General features: G+C 38.6%; 2 protein-coding genes across 6 annotated transcripts in view; one reads left to right on the top strand and one right to left on the bottom strand.

The window, feature by feature from the left end:
- The window catches only part of LOC134822278 (uncharacterized), a 56,105-nt gene that overhangs the window by 25,304 nt on the left and 6,693 nt on the right, over positions 1–24,108 (top strand). For 3 of the 5 annotated variants that reach the window (XM_063833186.1, XM_063833182.1, XM_063833184.1), the window contains exons 4-12: positions 5,637–5,802; positions 5,976–6,052; positions 6,325–6,425; positions 6,998–7,129; positions 21,377–21,448; positions 22,583–22,847; positions 23,046–23,163; positions 23,566–23,653; positions 23,775–23,910. In XM_063833186.1, coding sequence (XP_063689256.1) covers positions 5,637–5,802; positions 5,976–6,052; positions 6,325–6,425; positions 6,998–7,129; positions 21,377–21,448; positions 22,583–22,847; positions 23,046–23,163; positions 23,566–23,653; positions 23,775–23,910 — 1,155 coding nt within the window. Of the gene's footprint in view, positions 1–5,636; positions 5,803–5,975; positions 6,053–6,324; positions 6,426–6,997; positions 7,130–21,376; positions 21,449–22,582; positions 22,848–23,045; positions 23,168–23,565; positions 23,654–23,774; positions 23,911–24,108 lie in introns of all 5 variants that reach the window. The other 2 variants (XM_063833183.1, XM_063833181.1) reach the window with 1 other exon arrangement.
- LOC134822279 (uncharacterized) lies at positions 7,107–16,004 on the bottom strand. Its single transcript, XM_063833187.1, has 16 exons — positions 15,927–16,004; positions 13,451–13,597; positions 12,714–12,885; positions 12,474–12,555; positions 12,121–12,226; positions 11,880–12,005; positions 11,471–11,643; positions 10,922–11,036; positions 10,589–10,753; positions 10,281–10,442; positions 9,975–10,124; positions 8,938–9,073; positions 8,510–8,606; positions 8,291–8,353; positions 7,730–7,840; positions 7,107–7,543 (listed from the first exon to the last, which is right to left on the bottom strand). Exons 1-16 carry the CDS (start codon positions 15,996–15,998, stop codon positions 7,414–7,416), a joined length of 2,007 nt encoding a protein of 668 aa, XP_063689257.1. The 5' UTR covers positions 15,999–16,004; the 3' UTR covers positions 7,107–7,413.

The following is a 24,108-nucleotide window of genomic DNA, read 5'->3' as shown; positions in this document are numbered from 1 at the left end:
ACAGTATTACTTACATTATCTGTATCTTTAAAGAGTGCTGTATTCTGTCCCAACTACTATTATACTAATGTAAAGTAAACACCTCGCTAACTACATATGTAACACTTCCATAAGTCCAGAAAAGTTATATATTAGACGATACACCAGAGCTTAGAGAGCTGAGAGGGGGGTGTGAGTTTAAACATGTTTAAACATGCTGATATCGACATGCTTCACTGGTGTATTTTTACTGTGTTGAGCGGGTCTGTGTGATAGTGTACTTATAGTTTAAATTATTGGTTACAAGTTAGGATCCCTCCCAAGTTAGTGACAGTTTATATGATGATGGCCCAGGAGTCAGAAGTATTTGTTGAAGTGCCTTTAGAGGGTTTCTGTCCCCCAAAAATAAGGCAGGTTAAGATGTTTTAGAGAAAATACTGTGATCTGATCGTTCTCACCTATTAGTCTCCATCTACTTCATAACATTATGAAGAGTAAATGTAGTAGATTTACAGTCTGACAGACTCTAAATCGGGAGCTTATATTTTGCAGGACTTCTTGAGACAAAAATAGGACGAATTAAACTTGTTAATTATTTTCTCGTGTTTTCTCGATCAGTAAAATCTTCCCATATTTTGTAAGATATATTCTATTTAAATAGCATAACGAATGTTATAATATCCCCAAAATTAACCAGTAATTATACTGAAATTCTGTCACAATTATCAGAAACATTTACACAACAGCTCTTCACAAGTCTTACTCGTACAACATTTCTCTTTAAATCTCAGCAATCTCTCTCTCTCTCTCTCTTTAAAACCCTCTCACTTTGTCTAAAGACAGATTACTATTTGAACGCTCTCTCCCCCACTAAATTTGGTTTAATAAGGGGGATAAGGGCGTGTTCCTGATATCACTATAAGAATCCTCCTGGGTGTATGTCTCTATAAGCTACAGAGCCTGGTTTTATGTTTTTGGCGCTAGTGACATAACATATAGAGTAACGTTGAGAGGTGACGTTACAGGTGTAAAAAGCAGTGTACTCCCAAATGTATGAAGATAGATCTAGAACATTGTGATGTTTTTCTCAAATGTGTTCAGACTTGTTAATACACCTCTTGCTGTTGGCTATTGTCCAAGTTTTAAGCTCTTTTCCTACAGAGAATCACCGGTTTGCTCACAATGAACGATTAAGGTTGTCGGTTATGAATATGGAGTTGATGAATCCAGATTTTTGGAACATTTTTGGAACATTTTTGGAACATGTGCCAAAATTGTGCCAAAAGTGTGCCATGCATTTATTTGCCCTAATGAGCTCTAAATAGTGCCAAAAATAATTGTAAATGATGGATATATTTGCAAGCTAGGTCTAGGGGCCATCGAAAGTAGCATAACATTACCCAGGTTCATAGAATGAACGAAAATGAACAAAAATGAATATTGTCCTAAAAATGCTCAGAATGGTTTAAAATTGGTCGGAAAGTGTTTATATTAGTCCTAGGACCACTCAAACCAAGTTTGGGAATCACTGCATGTCTAGAACCGATGTTACCAATGTTCCAAAATGTTCCAATTTTGTCACAATAATCCTCCTGAGAATCCAGATTTTTGGAACATGGGCACATCGAAGTATTGGCTGTATTTAAGTGCTGGGAAGCCTCAATTCGGTTTTCTAAGATGGATATAGGTAAAAACTAGGCCTAAGAGCCATCAAAACTCAAATAACATTACCCAGGTTCATGGAATGAACGAAAATGAACAAAAATGAATATTGTCCTAAAAATGCTCAGAACGGTTTAAAATTGGTCGGAAAGTGTTTATATTAGTCCTAGGACCACTCAAACCAAGTTTGGGAATCACTGCATGTCTAGAACCGATGTTACCAATGTTCCAAAATGTTCCAATTTTGTCACAATAATCCTCCTGAGAATCCAGATTTTTGGAACATGGGCACATCGAAGTATTGGCTGTATTTAAGTGCTGGGAAGCCTCAATTCGTTTTTCTAAGATGAATATAGGTAAAAACTAGGCCTAAGAGCCATCAAAAGTCAAATAATATTACCCAGGTTCATGGAATGAACGAAAATGAACAAAAATGGATATTGTCCTAAAAATTCTCAGAACGGTTTAAAATTGGTCGGAAAGTGTTTATATTGGTCCTAGGACCACTCAAACCAAGTTTGGGAATCACTGCATGTCTAGAACCGATGTTACCAATGTTCCAAAATGTTCCAATTCGAGTGGTCTTAGGACCAATACAAACACTTTCCGACCAATTTTAAACCGCTCTGAGCAATTCCAAAGAGTTTACGAAAGAGTCATAAGGCCAATCAACAGACTATTCATTTACTGTACTGTTAAGATGGTTCGGTATTCTGCACCCCTCGTATCGGTTCTGGGCATGCAGTGATTCCATAAACAGTCAGACAGTCACACAATGTACACCCTATATTTAGATCACATAAGTTTCATTTGTATCACATCACTTCGTGTAATAGATGTGTGGAAGCAAATAAAGATGTGATCTGAATAAGGTGATCCGAGCGTAGCAAGGTTATCCGATCTTATTTGGTGTGATCGGATGTAGAGGCGTAAGATCAGATCAGGTCATCAGCAATAGGATTAACTTAGCAAGCTTGTTAATGAATAAGAAGAGAATAAATAGATAATTAAGTTATACAAATCATTTTCCCTCTCTGTTAACCACAACAACTACAACGACAATGAATCCCTTCACTAAATTGATGAGCCTACCTCTTTATCTACCAGTTCAAAGAAGCACCAGCAGTCCACCTCACTCAACCAACCCCTTCACCAGCAACCTTCATCCCTCAACCAACTCATTCACCACCAGCCTACCTAACGCAACCAACCCCTTCACCAGCAATCTACCTCGCTCAACCAACCCTTTCACCCGCAACCTTCATCCCTCAACGAACAAATACAGCTAATGATGTCAAAAATGTATATCAATATATTGGGGGATTATTAAAACCAAAATAGTTGCCCAATAAAATAATTTCTGCCTTCTCTTGGAGGTACGTGTGCTAATTGTACATAATTCTGAATGCAACTTTAAGACTCTGTTGGACGAAAATATTGACTCTTTGCCACCATTTTCTTACCATTCTGAGCGCTTTAAGGAAAATTTTCATTTTTGTTCATTTTCGTTCATTCCATGAACCTGGGTAATGTTATTTGACTTTTGATGGCTCTTAGACCTAGTTTTTACCTATATCCATCTTAGAAAAACAAATTGAGGCTTCCCAGCACTTAAATACAGCCAATACTTCGAAGTGCCCATGTTCCAAAAATCTGGATTCTCAGGAGGATTATTGTGCCAAAATTGGAACATTTTGGAACATTGGTAACATCGGTTCTAGACATGCAGTGATTCCCAAACTTGGTTTGAGTGGTCCTAGGACTAATATAAACACTTTCCGACCAATTTTAAACCATTCTGAGCATTTTTAGGACAATATTCATTTTTGTTCATTTTCGTTCATTCCATGAACCTGGGTAATGTTATTTGAGTTTTGATGGCTCTTAGGCCTAGTTTTTACCTATATCCATCTTAGAAAAACGAATTGAGGCTTCCTAGCACTTAAATACAGCCAATACTTCGAAGTGCCCATGTTCCAAAAATCTGGATTCTCAGGAGGATTATTGTGCCAAAATTGGAACATTTTGGAACATTGGTAACATCGGTTCTAGACATGCAGTGATTCCCAAACTTGGTTTGAGTGGTCCTAGGACTAATATAAACACTTTCCGACCAATTCTAAACCGTTCTGAGCATTTTTAGGACAATATTCATTTTTGTTCATTTTCGTTCATTCCATGAACCTGGGTAATATTATTTCAGTTTTGATGGCTCTTAGGCCTAGTTTTTACCTATATCCATCTTAGAAAACCGAATTGAGGCTTCCCAGCACTTAAATACAGCCAATACTTCGATGTGCCCATGTTCCAAAAATCTGGATTCTCAGGAGAATTATTGTGCCAAAATTGGAACATTTTGGAACATTGGTAACATCGGTTCTAGACATGCAGAGATTCCCAAACTTGGTTTGAGTGGTCCTAGGACTAATATAAACACTTTCCGACCAATTTTAAACCATTCTGAGCATTTTTAGGACAATATTCATTTTTGTTCATTTTCGTTCATTCCATGAACCTGGGTAATGTTATTTGAGTTTTGATGGCTCTTAGGCCTAGTTTTTACCTATATCCATCTTAGAAAAACGAATTGAGGCTTCCTAGCACTTAAATACAGCCAATACTTCGAAGTGCCCATGTTCCAAAAAATCTGGATTCTCAGGAGGATTATTGTGCCAAAATTGGAACATTTTGGAACATTGGTAACATCGGTTCTAAACATGCAGTGATTCCCAAACTTTGTTTGAGTGGTCCTAGGACTAATATAAACACTTTCCGACCAATTCTAAACCGTTCTGAGCATTTTTAGGACAATATTCATTTTTGTTCATTTTCGTTCATTCCATGAACCTGGGTAATGTTATTTGAGTTTTGATGGCTCTTAGGCCTAGTTTTTACCTATATCCATCTTAGAAAACCGAATTGAGGCTTCCCAGCACTTAAATACAGCCAATACTTCGATGTCCCCATGTTCCCAAAATGGTTACAAAAATCAAAATTGGAACCACCTTCACATCGGTTCTAGACATGCAGTGATTCCCAAACTTGGTTTGAGTGGTCCTAGGACCAATGTAAACACTTTCCGACCCATTTTAAACCGTTCTGAGCATTTTTAGGACAATATTCATTTTTGTTCATTTTCGTTCATTCCATGAACCTGGGTAATGTTATTTGAGTTTTGATGGCTCTTAGGCCTAGTTTTTACCTATATCCATCTTAGAAAACCGAATTGAGGCTTCCCAGCACTTAAATACAGCCAATACTTCGATGTTCCCATGTTCCCAAAATGGTTACAAAAATCAAAATTGGAACCACCTTCACATCGGTTCTAGACATGCAGTGATTCCCAAACTTGGTTTGAGTGGTCCTAGGACCAATGTAAACACTTTCCGACCCATTTTAAACCATTCTGAGCACTTTGAGAAGAATGTTCATTTTCGTTCATTTCTGGTCATTCCATGGGTAATTTTATACGACTTTTGATGGCTCCTAGGCCCCTAGCTTACGGCTATATCCATCTTAGAAAACCGAACTGAGCCTTCCCAGCACTCAAATAGGCCAATACTGCGATGTGCCCATGTTCCAAATTTATGGATTCATCTACTGTGAATATGTAGGTGCTAAAATAGGTCTACACAATTTATATCGTGGAGCGCGCGTTAATTTTATATTAGGGTAAACCGCGCGCACACGCGTTCTTATTGAAGTTTTTAAAGAACAAACGACGAATAGTGGTGGGAAGAAATCTTAGCACTCATGCAACATGAGAGATTAAATAAGATTATGAATCAATTTTCCGACAATGTGATATAAATATGCCACATGTGGTGATGTGCAGGATTCGATGATGTTTTATTCCATGTGAAAGATTAAGCACAGCGTGCTGAGTAATTTCAACTCTTCCGCAAAGTAATCGAAGTGCTACAACTCCATATCCAAGAGCCAAAGATCATTGTCAAACTATCAAGTAATGATGAAACCCAATACCTTGTTTTCAGGTATACGACAGTTACAGCTAATCCTACTAAAGATCTGCTGTTTGCTTGGTGTGCAGATCCACGTAGGAGTAGAGTTCAGGGGGGTCGAGGAGCCCACTATTGATAAATCTGGGAACTGCACTGGTTGGGGTATCCATGTAGTGCCTCACCCTCCACTCTTACCTAAGTGAGTACGGTGCCTTATATTCTGGTTAACATCGCATCTAGAAAGTTTGATTATCGTGTTTATTTTCATAAAACCGTTCTTTTAAAATCGAATAAACGGGACTGCCAAGTACTAATCATAGTTATAATTTAAATGATTTTTAACAACTATCAGTTAAACGTTACATGTTATAGGTGGAGGTGGGACGCAATGGTACAAGCATCAGGGAGACAACATGTTCTACCTCTCTTTCAGTACAAAGAGTTCAGAGGTATGTAGTATAGTATAGTACAGGTATATTAGAGGTACAAGATACTTTTGCTTCTCACTTCAGTTGCATTTTGGACACGAAGGGAAACACATAATATGTTTAAAAAACTACATCTTGAGAGTCTAAAATTATTTGTTATATATAACTATATATAGTAGTGTTGAAAGTATTAATCTTACTTCTTATAAAATTTCGTAGTATTTCGTCAATCTATGGTGAAAGCTTGTTGTGTTGATATTTGATAACTTGTAAATATTTCAATGTTTTTTCAGGCCAGCAAGCTATCGGAATGACAGTAAACTTTGTTAATCGCAGCACAATGGAAGAATTAACCATCGAGGAAATCAGTGGGATAGCTTTCATTTACAATCAGGTTCGTTTTATCCAAAACATCTGAAATTATTTTGAGCTGTTCCAATCAATCAAATAAATTGGTAATCTTTTTTTGCTCTTATGAGTAATGAGTGGGTCAATCATTTATTTTGAATTATAGTTGACGAAGTGAGAGTCTCCACACACTGAGTGGAGACTCTCACTTCGTCAACTACAATTCAAAATCAATCAAATAAATGTACTATTTGGTCTTTTCTTCATCATTATTAATCTCTTTTTCTTCCTATTAGAATTATTCCTTAGTATTTTATTTCTCTGAATTTCGTATATAAATTTTAAAAGTTGCAGTAGAGAAATTTTTATGAGAACCCTTACAAATTTACCCACACGTACAATTACTGTTCTAGAAATTACAACTTACCTTACTTGACGACCTCTCGTCTCGTCGAACATTACATACGTAAATATTGCAATTTGCAGTACTGCATTAAAAAACTATAGAGTATATGTACAGGCCGATTAAGCCCGATTACTGTAAGACATATCTCTGGTTCTAATAAGCAAATTAAGTAATTTCCGACAAAGGGTAAGTAACAAGTTTGACAATTTCAGGAGTTCTTTAACGAAATGTACGCCGAGCTGGGAATCTCATTGGAGAACATCGTGTACTACAAAGACGAGACTCACTACTTTGTTATGAGTACCAAAAAACATTCTCTGCTGGATAAAAAAGTTCTTAAAAAGGTAAACATAGCACAATCATTTCAACACAATATTTTTTGATGGATAAGGTAAAAATTTGTTATGAAAATAGGTTGAGTTCAAGAAATAATACCCCTTTCAGACCCACAAATTAAAAGACCTCTCGGAAGTTACAATCAGCATAGTTCGCATATTACCATCATAAGTACAGAGTTTTTTGTCATTCAAATGGCACTGAAGCCCATCTTTCTCTGTTTATATTCTGATATCTATTCCTAGACTTTCACTCTGTTTTTCATTCTGTATTTCATCCTATCTGCTTGAGTCTAGTCTCTGATGAAGGGTAAAGCGTTGGTGTCCCAGGGACAGCCCTGACTGACTGTAATATCTTGGAGCTCTCTCTTGCGGAGACATCCTGTAGAATTCTGCCATCCCTCTGGTATGCAGATTCCTAGCCTGTGGGAATGTGATCGTTAGTTGGGAATACGGATATCACTTCAAAGCGCTTACTGCATTTGCATTTTGTATAAGATTTAAAATTTTGGCAGGCTCATCAGACATCATATTTTAACCTGTATGGAATTTGTTTCGTAATTGAAAACTTAAATAACAATCAGTTTGAATACCGCGTGATATGCTTACCTCTTACACATGGACACATAGTTGTAACCAGCGTAACACTGGGGGGACAGTGTATCAATACCCATCTGTGACATAAAGTCAAATACACACATCTCCATCAGTTTATCTGACCTGGGGGTAATTAAGTTATTATTTTATTAATTAACTTATTAATTGATTAATTAACTTATTATCTAATTAATTAACTTATTATTTAATTAATTAACTTATCATCTAATCGTTCACCGATGTCAATTACAGAACATTATGTAACTGTCAAATGTCTCGTATAAATCAGGTTTTAATGATCAATCTTGGCTTCTTTCTATAAAAATCTCTAGATTTTGCATTTTTAAATTCATATAGCACGTAATTCTCCAGGGAACATAATGTTGATAGGTATTATGATACGTAGCCTGCAGGTTACGTATCATAATACCACAATATACTGCAAGCAAATTCGTTTTTGTTACATTCCTAACATTTCTTGTTATATTAAGAAACCAGCAAATAACTTATTAAATGATTAAGTTGTTAGTAATTAGTCAATGAGTATTAATTAATGAGTTAATTGAGATTAACCTGTAAAGTGTATGAGCACTTCCCCTCTGTGTTGCTTGGTTCTCAAAGTACTCACTGGTGAACCTGAAGAAATATTTTAAATAGTGTTATATAATAGTATATATTTATAGGCGAGATAATAAACCAGCTTCAGGCAGGAACACTGGACATTCATTCGTATTGCAAGTTTTAGTAAACAATTAACTAAAGTATATCAACTAAATTATAATGTTAACTTACGTGAAGAGTCCATTAAGAAGTACTTTTTCACAGTGATCACGTGCCTCAGTTGAGTCGCCGATAAAGCTGGTTTGTGTTGGGGGCTTCTTGCAGATACCTGGGGGAGGTGTGTTTTAAACTACTAAACACACTATTTACTTGTTGAGTAAATTCTGTCTGATAGGTTTGAAAACTACTAAACACACTATTTACTTGTTGAGTAAATTCTGTCTGATAGGTTTGAAAACTACTAAACACACTATTTACTTGTTGAGTAAATTCTGTCTGATAGGTTTGAAAACTACTAAACACACTATTTACTTGTTGAGTAAATTCTGTCTGATAGGTTTGAAAGGAACTGATTTGATGATTAAAACAACCTGAATCATCAGCTAATCTAACATGGTAAAGTAATCCACAACATGTAATAATTAACTGATCCTCCCTACCTTTTCTGTCTACAGCTTGTCTGTGCCCAAACTCCTCCTTATCGTCCAATACTTGTCCCCAATAAGTCATGAAGTCGTCATTAGGATTGTCATTATTGTTACCACATAGACCCAGTGTCTTCTGTCTCGACGCTATCTGAGTTAATAGGGCCGGTTAAATTAATATTTATCAACAAAAATATTCAAATAGTGTGGATCTTGATGCTCACTTTATTGTAAAACAGACAATCTCCAATGCCTGACTGACAAACAAACCTCAATACCTTACTAGTTACAACTAACTAACTAACTAACTAACTAACTAACTAACTAACTAACTGACTGACTGACTAACTAACTGAATAACTAACTAACTAACTAACTAACTAACTAACTAACTAACTAACCTCTATATAACTAACTAACTAACTAACCAACCAACTAACTAACTAACTAACCAACTAACTGACTGACTAACTAACCAACTAACTAACTAACTAACTGACTAACTAACCAACTAACTGACTGACTAACTAACCAACTAACCAACTAACTGACTAACTAACTAACTAACTAACCAACTAACTGACTGACTAACTAACCAACTAACTAACTAACTGACTAACTAACTAACTAACTAACTAACTAACTAACTAACCAACTGACTAACTAACTAACTAACTAACTAACTAACTAACTAACTAACCAACTGACTAACTAACTAACTAACTAACTAACTAACCAACTAACTAACTAACTAACTAACTAACTAACCAACTAACTGACTGACTAACTAACCAACCAACTAACTAACTAACTAACTGACTAACCAACTAACTGACTGACTAACTAACTAACCAACTAACCAACTAACTAACTAACTAACTAACTTACTTACTAACTAACTAACTAACTAACTAACTAACCAACTGACTAACTAACTAACTAACTAACTAACTAACTGACTGACTGACTAACTAACTAACTAACTAACTAACTAACTTACTTACTTACTAACTAACTAACTAACTAACTAACTAACTAACTAACTAACTAACCTCTATCTTGACACTCATGAGCCCGTCCCAGATAATCTGAATCTGAGGTGTGTGGAGCTCCATGAAGACCTCGTACCCATCGTAATAGATAGTCATAGCATCGTCTGGGTACAGTCTCTTTCCTTCTTTTATTGGCATTTTCTTACCGTTCTGAGTGAAGTGTTAAAAGTTAGCGGAACTCGGGTATTTAGTCATATCTAATAAGTCTCTGATATTCGACTGAAAAATAGGAGTATACGAAGAACTACAAGAATGTACGAAGAACTAAAGAATGTACATTGTACACACTGCACCAATCTAAATTACCTGGTTGATGACCCATCCTCGGAGCAGCTCAATAGCGTACCCATCAACATAAACAGTAACACTATCCAGGCAGGTTCCATCAGATCCACACTTCACGAATCTACCGTAAATAAACCAGCTACCTTCTGAGGCGTCCATAGCTAGCAGATACGTACATTCTCCCTAGAGATAGATGGGTTATTAATTTCTTAGCTGAGAAAGCAGATTTGTTCGTTTGTTTGAACAAAATCATCCAAACGGTTTATGTGTTGTGCTAAATTCGAAAACCAGCAAACGATATAGTCGAAGGTCAGAATGAAATAACAAACCTGGAAGCTGTATATCTTCTGATCGAATGTGATCACGTGAGGATCCCCGAATATCTGACAGAGGGGATTACTGACGAAACCTCTGTCCACCATTAGTGTCACCTCCCCAGACTCTGCAGTGCTGGTGATGGTGTTACCTTCCTCGTCGTCACAGAGATATGTTGCCTGGGTTATTGTTAACACATTTGTAATTGGTTGATCATTAGTATATAATTAGTATATAATTAGTATATAATTAGTATATAATTAGTTCATAACCAGTTTTAAGGGTTTGTCATCATAAAAAGTGAGTGGTTATTAAAGAAAATGCACACAATAATAAAGAGTGGTTACCTTGCACTGATACATTGCTGCGTGACCTCGGGCACAGTTAACATTGTTTATAGTCAGTTCACTGTCACGTGTCATGGTCTCCTTCTCTTCAGTCTCCTTGTTTACCTTCACCCATCTGAGCAGTGGATGTGTTATTAGTTACAGATTATTGGTTACAAAATCAATTGTTCAATTTGTCAGTTGTCTCTATATTTTCTCTTTAAAAAACGATATGCTGGGCCTAGGTGGCCCAAGAAAGGATAGCATGAAAATGCTCTGCCTGCCTTTGGGGAGTTGTGTCTCTGATTAGTAATTACTCGTATTCAAGAACAGTATTTACTCGTATTCAAGAACAGTACTTACTCGTATTCAAGAACAGTACTTACTCGTATTCAAGAACAGTACTTACTCGTATTCAAGAACAGTACTTACTCGTATTCAAGAACAGTACTTACTCGTATTCAAGAACAGTACTTACTCGTATTAAAGAACAGTACTTACTCGTATTCAAGAACAGTACTTACTCGTATTCAAGAACAGTACTTACTCGTATTCAAGAACAGTACTTACTCGTATTCAAGAACAGTCACACTCTCCGGAACATTACAGCTCACTTGGAACTTCCTGCCTTGTTTGATAACCACATGCTCAGGCATGTCCAGAAATGGAACTTCAGCAGAACAGAGAGGGTTAACCATGAGAGCACCTGGTAAAGGTGGGAACTCTGTGGCATCTTGCGGGGACTGTAATGTTTGGGGGTTGTTAGAGGGGTAGCACTGAGGTTAGATCCCTGGCTTATCAATCAGGAGGTATTTAGGGAATGTATCCAGATAATATAGCAAAATTAAGGGATGGAAATAATGAACTCCTGAACTGCTAAAAGGACAAAATAAACGATCCAGATTTAGACGGAAGTGGCGTAAAGCTTCTCCTTGCCCCTCGCACCCCCCCCCCCCCCCCTATCCGTTCAAATATTTACCAACTGAATCTCCTCCTCGTCTCCCCTCTTCCTCTTCTTACTTTCGTACCTCCCGGAAATGAAGATATCATCATCTGCACTGTCGTCCTTCTCACCCCACAGACCAATGTCGAAATCTATGTAGTCCTGAACAATAGACATAATTATAACGCGTGTATAACGCGTGTAGAACAGAACATTAGGGAGTCATTGCTGGAAAAATAGAAAATATGCGAATTATTGAGAAAACGGAAATACTTACAGTGAGATCTAGATCCTGATCGTCTATATCTACATACACTTCCACCTCTATTTCGTCGTTATTTGTCTCGTATTCGAAATCGTCACCAGTGTACTCATCTACATAACTGGTGGAAGGTACTTCGTAAATATAGAGAGCAAAATACTTTATACTATAGCATATAGCAAGATTTCTTAATATGCTGAATTTTTCATTTAATAATATATTTCGCACTGTTGACCAGAAAACTTTTATCAACGCTCATATTTGATTGTCCATCGAGGGCCTAGCCTATTGCATGGTTCGAGGAGAATGTCTTTGCCAATTGGCAAGTCAAATTCCCCTTTATTCTATAGATTGCTGTGAACACTTACACGTTGAGTTCTTGATCGTCTATTCTGTATTCCTCTTTAATCATGTTACCTTCATCATCAAGCGTTACTCTGTGTGACTCTCCTGTGACAAGGTGATTAACCACAAATATAACATGCTCTCTCCAAAACGAGACCTGTACTAAACAACCCTCATCTCTCTCAGATATACCCACATTAATTGAACCAAACATAGTTTAAGTTTTATAAAAAATTTCACTGGTTATCTAAGGAACTATTTACCGTCATGGTCCACATCAAATTGAACATCCACGCTCTCTCTGTCCTCCCTGTCTATATCTATCTCTATATCAGTGTCTGTCTCATTAGCTTTTATAGTTATCCGCTGCTGGTCCTTCACATCATCTACATCTACTATCAGATCCTCCTCAGAATCTACCTCCGGGTGTTGCACCTGATTAAGTTAATTAAGTTATTGGTTATTAAAAGTTAATTAAGTTATTGGTTAATTAAGTTACTGGGGTTCAGTTATTATTTAACCGAGTTAAAAGTAAGATTATCTCCTCTGATCTTTACACCACAACAAACAACAAGATACAAGGGCAGGTCTCTCCCGAACGTTGGGATGGCCTGAGGTGCTTATCTCCTTTTCAATAACCCTAAGCCACTCTGTGCCGAGGCACTATACTAGCTGTAGGGGGGTTAGTCCTACGAGCCAGAGAGTGTGTATCACCAGCCGAAGCTGTACCAAATCACAGCTTGGTAACTGGCCGACTTGCATCCGACCGGATTTGAACCCGGGTCTTCTGCTTGGGAGGCGATCGTGTTACCACTACACCACCCGGTCGACTAAGTTACTGATCTTTACAGTCTACACTAATGTCTACACTACAGTTTACATGCTTGTGAAAACTAATTATCAGTTCTTTACTGATCTTTAGCACAAAAAGGAGTACAATATTTAGTAAACTATGTATATTTAAAGATACAATTGTACTACATAAGCTAAGTTACAGTACCTGGTTAATATCAGCCCCAGCAAACACAGAAGTGTCCAACAATTCCGTCTCCACCTCCGACAGATCAGTCTTCACTTTGGTTATCTCATCTTCTATCTTCAGATTACCTTCTGCTATCTGTTTGTCTGGGTCCAGCTCTTCTCCGTACTGTGGAAGAGGCGGTTATTAGATGCGGAGGAGGCGTTTCTAGTGGTGTAAGAGGCGTTTCTAGTGGTGTGAGAGGCGTTTCTAGTGGTGTAAGAGGCGTTTCTAGTGGTGTAAGAGGCGTTTCTAGTGGTGTAAGAGGCGTTTCTAGTGGTGTAAGAGGCGTTTCTAGTGGTGTAAGAGGCGTTTCTAGTGGTGTAAGAGGCGTTTCTAGTGGTGTAAGAGGCGTTTCTAGTGGAGTAAGAGGCGTTTCTAGTGGAGTAAGAGGCGTTTTTAGTGGTGTAAGAGGCGTTTCTAGTGGTGTAAGAGGCGTTTCTAGTGGTGTAAGAGGCGTTTCTAGTGGTGTAAGAGGCGTTTCTAGTGGTGTAAGATGCGTTTCTAGTGGTGTAAGATGCGTTTCTAGTGGTGAAAGAGGCGTTTCTAGTGGTGTAAGAGGCGTTTCTAGTGGTGTAAGAGGCATTTCTAGAGGTGTAAGAGGCGTTATGGAGGAATTGTTTACCATGCTCGAAGTCTCCCTGATTCCTCAGATCCTCTCACAAATAAAGGCTGAGGAGAGAGCTGCTGTCATTATACCTTACCCAGCCGAATAACACAAAGAGTAGCAACACATGCTACATCGGGACAACGCCTAGAAGCTATTGTTATACAGCACAGTCATTAGCTCTTTATTATTCTCCGGGTTGAAGTGTGAGACGTGCCAGGTGAGCATATTTGCTGCGTTGTTGTTTCTCTGGTTGTACTCTGGTCTCTGAGTTGTATTAACTACTGATAAACTGTTTGAATCCCCCATGTTTATACACTTCCATATATACTTAATCTGCAAATCATGAAATTAATTCTTCGCTCTTAGCCAGGACGGAGCTCGTACTTCACCTCTGCAGACCTACAAGTCTTGAAGTCCTATCTTGTTATCTGTAGAACATTAGATAACATAGTCAGTGCTTCTACTTCTGTCTATATGATGATAACAGTGAATATTTTTAATCGGAACATGTATTTTACACCGATCCACCAATCGTAGCGGCTGGTAGCTGTATCATATCAGCAGTGTTGCTCAAAAGAAGATCTAATAATGTAGCACAGTAAAGAGAGGTACAACATTCCAAAAACAGCAAAATGATAGTCAGTGTGGGACTATTTCCAGTCCTGCCTACTTGATGATAACAGTGATTGTAGCACTACTCAGTCCTGCCTACTTGATGATAACAGTGATTGTAGCAGTACTCAGTCCTGCCTACTTGATGATAACAGTGATTGTTAGATTGTAGCAGTACTCAGTGATCAGTATTTGATATAAAGACACCTCACAGCGGGTGCACTACAACAAGGAATATTCAGCTCACAAAGAAGCTAAGATATGAGGGCTCCTTTATAATATCGCCCAAGCAAGTCAAACAAGGAACATTCAGCTCACAAAGAAGCTAAGATATGAGGGCTCCTTTATAATATCGCCCGAGCAAGTCAAACAAGGAACATTCAGCTCACAAAGAAGCGAAGATATGAGGGCTCCTTTATAATATCGCCCGAGCAAGTCAAACAAGGAACATTCAGCTCACAAAGAAGCTAAGATATGAGGGCTCCTTTATAATATCGCCCGAGCAAGTCAAACAAGGAACATTCAGCTCACAAAGAAGCTAAGATATGAGGGCTCCTTCATAATATCGCCCGAGCAAGTCAAAGGATGTTCCCAGTCTTGTCTGCATGATAATAACAGTGATTATGACGCTACAGGGCACAGCAGTGTCATTCAGCATCTTTTTTGTCATATTATGTCGAGTGTAACAAGGACAATTGCACTGCTCAGACCTTTCCAACGTAACAGCAGAAAATAAGGCGACAGTAACTATTTTACTGTTTGCTCTGATCTATGGAGTCTGCAATGTTCCGGAAACAGTAAGATGATAGTCAGTGTGGAACTGCAATATTCCCTTCTTCCCGGATGTTTGGAAAGACTTGTTCACATTATTATTTCAAATGTATAAAATATCCTATTAATGATTTGCACACAAAGTTATAACGAACTCTTCATGTCGTGCATCCTGGGTTTGGACAAGATATATAATTTACGTCAGGATTCAGTCCTTGATAAAATTCTCCTTTTCATTGTAGATAGACTTAGCAATTAAATAGAGTTCATCAATTTATCAACATCTTATTACGATTAACCTAAAACATTTACTTGAAAATATTTACATAAAGTTATAACCTAATTTGTATAATAGGTACGTGATACTACTAGTATGACACAGTAGTTACTAGTTAGTACTACAACTATAACCTGCTAGTTAGTACTGCTTTTAGTAAAATATTTGACATAACTGTCACCACGTACCTTTATGATAGAAATATCTTTACTTTGAGTAACGGAGAGTAAACATATCGCAAGCAGACTGAACTTCATCATGGCTGCAATCATATAAAATTAGAGAGGGTGTTGGTATTTCTAGTTAAAGGGGTAATTGTCTCAGATTAGAGGGTTTGACGTATAAAATGTATGATAGCTGTCTATTCCTTGCATTTTCTGATAGTTGCTTGCATTGCATCATCCTCTTAAATACGCGCATTTAGAAGTTTTACGATTGAAATTTGGGCCGAAGTTTAGAACCAGTGGTCAATAAGTCAAGAAGATACAACTACAAGAGCAAACTCGGGCACAAAATATGGTTATAAAATTCAGGAACGTATGGCTAATTTGATCCATCAACAACGTTAAAAAGAACATTTTCGACCGCATCAAGAACGTATCATCGACTTAGGAGTCCCAGACTTTGAGAGTCAGCGAATAGTACGAAGTCGATAAAGCAGTTCGTGAGTCAGTAAATAATCATAAGATTAGAAAACCACAAATGTGAACCACAAAATGTAAATCTAATTGGTCAAAAGAATTCGAACTATTTAGTACCCAAACATAATGGTACTTTAAACAGATACAAGTGCGTTGCCACAACATCAGTCAGAAAAAGCCAGAAAAGTCCTGCATAGCTGTTATTATGCCTAAGTATGCCTTTATGCGGGGCGAGAAACTGTTAAAACATGTTTACCCTCTCCCCAAATATTTGGAGATGAGAATGTGTAAACTTAAACATTTAATTTGTCAACTTAACGATGCTTAACCTTTAGACAAATTTTGCAAAATAAAGAATTGAGGAAGTGAGTACGTGGTTAGGCATGTTAATGTAGAACAACACACAGATTGGATAAAGCCCTCAAAGGCAGCTCCCAAGGCGCGGAGCGTGCTTCAACATTCACTATAACATTAACGATAAAAATAACTTTAGCCACGTCAACGTTTTAATAATGTATCACTTTATTCAATAATCTGATTTAGAGCAATCGGTTTCCGAAGAAAAGAATTAACGGAGTAAGCTATTTATTTATTAAATCTTACTCTAGTAGTTAAAGATCAAGATTAACATTAAATCCATTCTGTAAAAATAACATAATATAACATTTCAATACTGGAATCGTTCAAGGACATTGTAAGCAAATTGCTTGGCAGGATTCGATTTGCGATCGCACAGATCATCATTTCTCCGGAAATTCGATAAAAAGGGACGTTTAATCGATTTTAAAACGCATCAAATCGTCACTAATTAAACAATAGCCATTTAGAGATGTGACCATGAAAAGTGACCATTGCTATTACTTAATATCCGTCTTTGAAGCGTCACTCATCTTAATAACATTATCATCCCTTAATGCTAGAGCAGAGATATATGATCGTGACCATTATAAATAGGAATAACACTAATAAATTCCGATCGTTTTACCGATACGAAATAAAGGGCAACTTATGCGTAATGACGCTCAGCGACAAGAAGATAGAATAAAGCTAGATTTAGAGCGAATATATAAATTGTAAAGTAACAGCGCTAGTAATACTAATTAAGCAGCAGTTCAGTAAATTAGACCTGCGAATAATGCAGAAAAGTTAAACTACATCTCGCTCACGAGTGACACCAAGGAGGGGGAGACTGAAGCTGCAAATCTTCATTCCACCATATATTTTAACTACATAAGGTATGTACATACAGTACACTGATAAATTCCAGTAAAAATCTTGCTCTAAATGTTCCAGTGCTCGTAAAGCTATTTATTGGAGGGCTTAGAACGGGTATAATTACAAAATCAGGAGACCGCGGGTATCATGTCATAGCACACACAGTACACGGGTAACCTCACCCTAAACGAAAGAGCAGAAAATAAACTGTTAAAGTCGTACCCGTGCACTTACAATACATGTTGAGAATAGATAGGAGGGTGTTACTAGGGTGTTACCAGGGTGTTACTATGGTGTTACTAGGACATCAAAACAAAACGTTTTTAAAGTTTGTAAAACACCCGCCTTTCGGTTAGTAAAGTCAATATGACGAGGGAGCTATCTATCTCCCACCACACACTAACAATTCTAACAAACTCCATCAATCCCTAAAATAAGCTCCCTCGGCAATCCCACGCAACAAACCCCAACGACAAATCCCAGCAGTCATATCAGAGAGGAAGGAGCACGTTTAACAACACCTCTCTCTCTGTTCTGCGTCGTGTTTGTTACAACGCTAATCGTTATTTTATAAGCTTCTATCTCCGCCCCACGCCCATCTCACTTCACACTAAACTACTATGCGTCTATATAATATAATAAAAAACCGTTGATGGATTCACGAGCCCGTATATGCGTCTCTTCTTGATTCTTTATCATTGGCGGGAAGACAGTAACCATTAGGTCATTGTGATAACACCTGCTGTTTGTGTCTAGCTGTAAGAGGAACACGAGCTCTTTTAATAGCATTGGATCGAGATACAGATACATATCTAGTTATCATCAGCAAGGTGATCTCAGGTATTGGAATCTCGTTTTTGGGGGTGGTTCGTACATTTGGCTGGCTTCAGTGGCTGCTCACTACAGATAGGGTACAACACCCACATACTACTACATCCGGGGAGACAGCGTCATCTAATTCAACCGTTATTTAACAAGATGTTTTAAAGTTCACAGCCACGAGTGGTTACTAATTATCTAAAACATGCCAGTCTGCTTTTGTGCTGTATAGTAAGGTTGAATCAGCCGCGCGAATGTGACGAGAATACTTACAAGCACTATTAACAATTCTAAGCTAAGATTTGACTTCATTACTTGAAGAAGTAATCCTAACTCGCTCCTTAGATCTTTCCTTTAATCGCTTCTTCAATCGCACACTAGTTTACTTGCACTCAATCAACAGTCAACACTTCAACTATCAACAGTCAACACCCTAGTTTGGGCGTCTATATCTAAAAGTGATGATTTCTTTGCAGTTTAAAGATCTGTAATATGATGACATCTAACTGCCTGTACATAATAAAAGTGTGGTTTCGACTTCAGGAGTTGTACCATTACTGTACCATTATAGTTTTGCCATTAGTTTCAAGCTTAGTTTGGAATACTACACGACTAAAACACCTTGTATACTATTGAGACTACTAACTACTGTAATCTGTACTGTAATCCTACTGTAGGATCCTACATCCTACTGTAATCTGTACTGTAATCCTACTGTAGGATCCTACATCCTACTGTAATCTGTGCCGCTACACAGGCTCCTATATATGGATTAAATAATCTTGACTGAAATCAGTAGATAGAGCTTTAGATAGAGCTTTTAGAGCTACTGGTATTACGTGATTACAAACAATAGTTTGTATAAGATGTGATGAGCAATTCTACAGAAGCAGTCTAGCGTTCAGTATTGTAGAGGCAGGATCCCACAGTACCTCCCTTACTCCCTTATGAATACCGCTAGGTTGTGGTATGGCTTACTAACACACCTGTGTTATTATACTCCACCCACATAAGACGTGTTATCTAGTAGTAGTGTAGATGTTTATCTACAAATATACTGTGGGTTAGGGATCGTTCACATATTACGTAATCGATTTTTGGACAATTTTAAACCCCCCCCCCTCCCCCTCCGTAATCAGTTTTACACATAGCTATTGTGTCAAAATTACACTAGCGTAATAATTTGGAAATCCCCCTCCCCCTTGGCTGATAACGTAAATACTCTCGGAAATAACTCCCACTACATATAATATTACTTAAGTATTACTACATGTTATATATTATATATTATTATTATTACCGACAAAAATGATTCTTAAAAATACCTTAATGCGGTAAACTGTACCCTCGAAAAAGATTTTCCCAACATCTGTTGCATGCAGCTATATCTCTAATTTCGTTCTATTCATGCAAGTTGTCCATTTGCAAATGTCTACTACTTAAATCACTTCTTAAGACCGATAACAAGTTCATTCTAGGTCTCCCCAATCTACCAATGAATAAATTATCTAATTCAATAGCAAAAGAGAGAGCCGTTTGGGCTGGGGTGTTCTCCATACTCCTAAGAATGTGTCCAAACATCTTCCACCGCTGGTGTTCAATACGCTTGGATAACTTTTCAACTTTGCACCTTTCATACAATGCTTTGTTGCTTATCATACCTTTAGGCCATTTGATGTTTAAAATGGACCTGAGGTGTCTACGATGGATATATTAAACCTGCGTTTTATTTAGATTTAATTCACTATCTAACTAACTAACTTTGCAATGAGCCGCTTCTTAACAATGCTGTACCAAAGTAGGCTAATAGGGCAAACAGCGACCACCGCTTAAGAGCCGGTTAAGAGCCGTTTAAGAGCCGTTTAAGAACCGCTTAAGAACCGGTTAAGAACCGGTTAAGAACCGGTTAAGAGCCGGTTTAGAGCCGGTCAAGAGCCGGTGAGCGGCCGCTTAAGAACCGTCTAAGGACCGCTTAAGAACCGCTTAAGAACCGACGAGAGGGAGCAGGGGAGTTGAGAGGTGCTGGGCCGGGAGCGGGAGTAAAGACAAAAAAGGGAGCAGGAGAGTGGAGAGGCGCTGGGGCCGGGAGCGGGGGTAAAGACAAGAGAGGGAGCAGGGGAGTTGAGAGGTGCTGGGCTGGGAGCGGGAGTAAAGACAAAAAAGGGAGCAGGAGAGTGGAGAGGCGCTGGGGCCGGGAGCGGGGTAAAGACAAGAGAGGGAGCAGGGGGAGTGGAGTGGTGCTGGGCCGGGAGCGAGGGTAAAGACAAGAGAGGGAGGCAGGGGAGTGAAGAGGTGCTGGGCTGGGAGCAGGAGTAAAGACAAAAGAGGGAGCAAGGGAGTGGAGTGGTGCTGGGCCGGGAGCGGGGGTAAAGACAAGAGAGGGAGCAGGGGAGGGGAGTGGATTGGTGCTGGGCCGGGAGCGGGGGTAAAGACAAGAGAGGGAGCGGGGGAGTTCAAATGTGCTGGGCCGGGTGTAGGGTGTTTACATGTAGTTTTAGAGACGGTTCTTCAACGGTTCTTAACCGGTTAAGAGCCGGTTCTTATCCGGCTCTAGGTTGATAAGTAGATTTATATTTCTGTTTTCTATAGGCGGTTCTTAACCGGTTCTTAACCGGTTAAGATCCGGTTCTTATCCGGATCTAAGTTTATTAGTAGATTTATAAATCTGTTTTCTATAGGCGGTTCTTAACCGGCTCTTAACCGGTTCTTAGCCGGTTCTTAACCGGTTCTTAACCGGTTCTTAAGCGGTTCTTAGCCGGTTCTTAGCCGGTTCTTAAACGGTTCTTAAGCGGCTCTTAAGCGGTTCTTAAACGGCTCTTAAACGGCTCTTAACCGGCTCTTAAGCGGTGGTCGGTCTTTGACCTAATTCCCCCAAAGTATGATAATTGTTTATTACTAATTAACTAATACAACTATTTAACTATAGTCTATAGTAATAATATTGTAATATCTCTGATTTTCAGGACTACTCGACAACCTCCGAACTGCTGTCGCCCGATAACATTGACTATGTCAGAGCGCAGACTTTCGCTAGGGTACGTGAACATTGAATATTCCTTACTTTACATGATTTAATGTATGTTGATATTCAGAGGCACCAGAATAATATGAACTAAATTTTAAAAATAATTTCACACCGAACGAGAGGGTGTTGCTCTGGGGGGGGGGGGGGGGGGTACTCCCCCGTTGCTCTAAAAGAGGTAACAAAACTAAATACTTTAAACTCAAATCAAACTGAATAACCTGCTACATGAAAAGAAAGGGAGCTCAAATAAGGGTGTTGACTTGTGATCATGTCCTATTTAGAACATCACACTCATACTACTTTAACATGACCGATGACACGTCTCCAATGAAGTGTTACACGTCTCCTTTCAGTACAGCAGAAGTGTTGGACTTCATTGTTCTCTATATAAATATACATATTATATATATGTATTGTATATTATATGCATTATATGTGTCAGGGTCTTGTCAACTTTAATACTTTATTCGAGCAGCGCTGTAACTCCTATTTTAAGACTGGTCAGTGCATTTAACAGCACTTGAACTAAATACCATGAAAGTTAGGACCCCCTAATATACGTCACTAACATTACGTCACCAACATTACGTCACTAACATGCCAAGAAACTGCAATCACGTGACCAGAACCCACGTGACTACTCGGATTCTATTGAATAATATTTGCAGATATTGCAGAATCTATTTTTAGCGCATTGCTCACTCGCTAAATTGATGATCACACACTGTTATCATGTTTCTGTCAAGTTGAATTCTTAAATTTCATGAGATAAGCTATGCTTTATTACACTTTGTCAACGGTCTGTAGTCCCTCCCAGCTACCCCCCTCTTCACGGCTACCCCTGAATAATATTCAACATACTGATAAGTCCTACCTCAGGAAGTGGCCGGGTTCCCCACTACCCCCTCCCCCCCCCCCCCCCCCCCCCATCATACTGATAAGTCCTACCTCAGGAAGTGGCCGGGTTCCCCACTACCCCCCCCCCCTCCCCCCCCCACTACTGATAAGTCCTACCTCAGGAAGTGGCCGGGTTCCCCACTACCCCCCCCCCCCCCCATCATACTGATAAGTCCTACCTCAGGAAGTGGCCGGGTTCCCCACTACCCCCCCCCCCCCCCCCCACTACTGATAAGTCCTACCTCAGGAAGTGGCAGGGTTCGCTACAAACCTCCCAGTACTAGAGTTCAAGAAGAACCACCACGGCAAAGCTGACATTGCAATATTCGACTTCTCAGCCATCAAACAAGCAGCCAACTCCACTTTAGTCCTAGAGAGAAAGGGACACAAGTTGGTTATGAGTCTAGTGGGTGACTCTCTGTTAGAGCCATTCTGGCCTCAGGGTACTGGGTGTGCTAGAGGCTTCCTCTCTGTAGCTAACACCGCCTGGATGTTGAAGAAAGTGTTTCAAGGTAGGTCTCAGTTCTGTAAAATACTGTTACTTCCAAAAACAATAGCTTATCATTAGGTTTGGTAAAGTGGCAATTCAGAGTTAAAGTTAGTTTATCTACAAAAGTGCAAGGAGGTTATTAATCAATAATCGGTTTCTAACCCAAGTATTAAGTTTATTTAGTGTATAACCCAGTAAGTTTAACTCTATTTTATGGCAGGAGTTCAGACGTACGAAGTTCTCCAGGAACGAGAGAGTTTGTTCAAGCTCCTAGCACAAACCACCCCCATGCAACTCGACTCAAAATACGATAAATATACTATCGATCCTAATACCAGGTACCTACTGCTTACTTTTGTGGAATGTGAACTATGAGGATATTGCATCAAATGCTCCCAGCTCCAGCGCATATTAGACAGTTTCACGAGAAACCATTTATCCCAGTTTGTTAATCTTTATTAAATGCGACTGTGCCAGTCACATCTTGAATAATGGCTTCAAAGGATTATCCCTGCTTATAAATTTGATAATTAACTCCTACTAAAGTTAATATTTTCAACGGAATTGCGCAAGTACGATGCTTATCATTCGCTCACTCCCCGCCTTATTCTCGTTCCCAACCATATACTGCATACACAACATTCCAGCTCCCTAAGCCCGCCTTAGGCCTTACCCCATTATCGGCCTGATCGTAACGATCGTTACCCTCTTCAAATTACCCGTTAATCTCCTCTCTCCAGGTACAAGCACTGGGCTGTGTCAGCAGAACAGTTTGAAGTGTTTCATCTCTACAACAGAGAGGACACACCTATAGTTAACAGCTACCAGGTTACTTTCTCTTTCTCTTACTCTTCAGTCAAGTTATTAACCAGTTTAGTTAGGTTACAAACCAATTAATCGAGCAATTATCTCACTATCTGTCTAATTAACTAATCAGCTAATTAACTAGGGAAGCACAGTAGCTGTAAACACCCGGACCCCTTCTGACGTCAGAAGTAAAAGAAGGACAAGAGAAGACAGGAGGAAGACTATTCAAGTTACAGTCAACAGGAGTTACTCTAAAGAGGCAGAGGAGAGAGAAGCCAGTGAGTTGAGATTAAATAACAACAATTTGAACACAATATTCTCACATTTTTATAAAGATTTTTATAAAGATAAAGCAGAACAAACAAGTTTAATAGACTACAGAACAAGTTTAATAGACTAAAAGATAAAGCAGAACAAACAAGTTTAATAGACTACAGAACAAGTTTAATAGACTACAAGTTTAATAGACTACAGAA

Source organism: Bolinopsis microptera, chromosome 10 (genome assembly GCF_026151205.1).
Source record: "Bolinopsis microptera isolate Bmic1 chromosome 10, MBARI_Bmic_1.0, whole genome shotgun sequence".
NCBI classification, from domain to species: Eukaryota; Metazoa; Ctenophora; class Tentaculata; order Lobata; family Bolinopsidae; genus Bolinopsis; species Bolinopsis microptera.
Note: the sequence above shows the minus strand (reverse complement) of the source record. Positions and strands in the feature narration are given on the sequence as shown.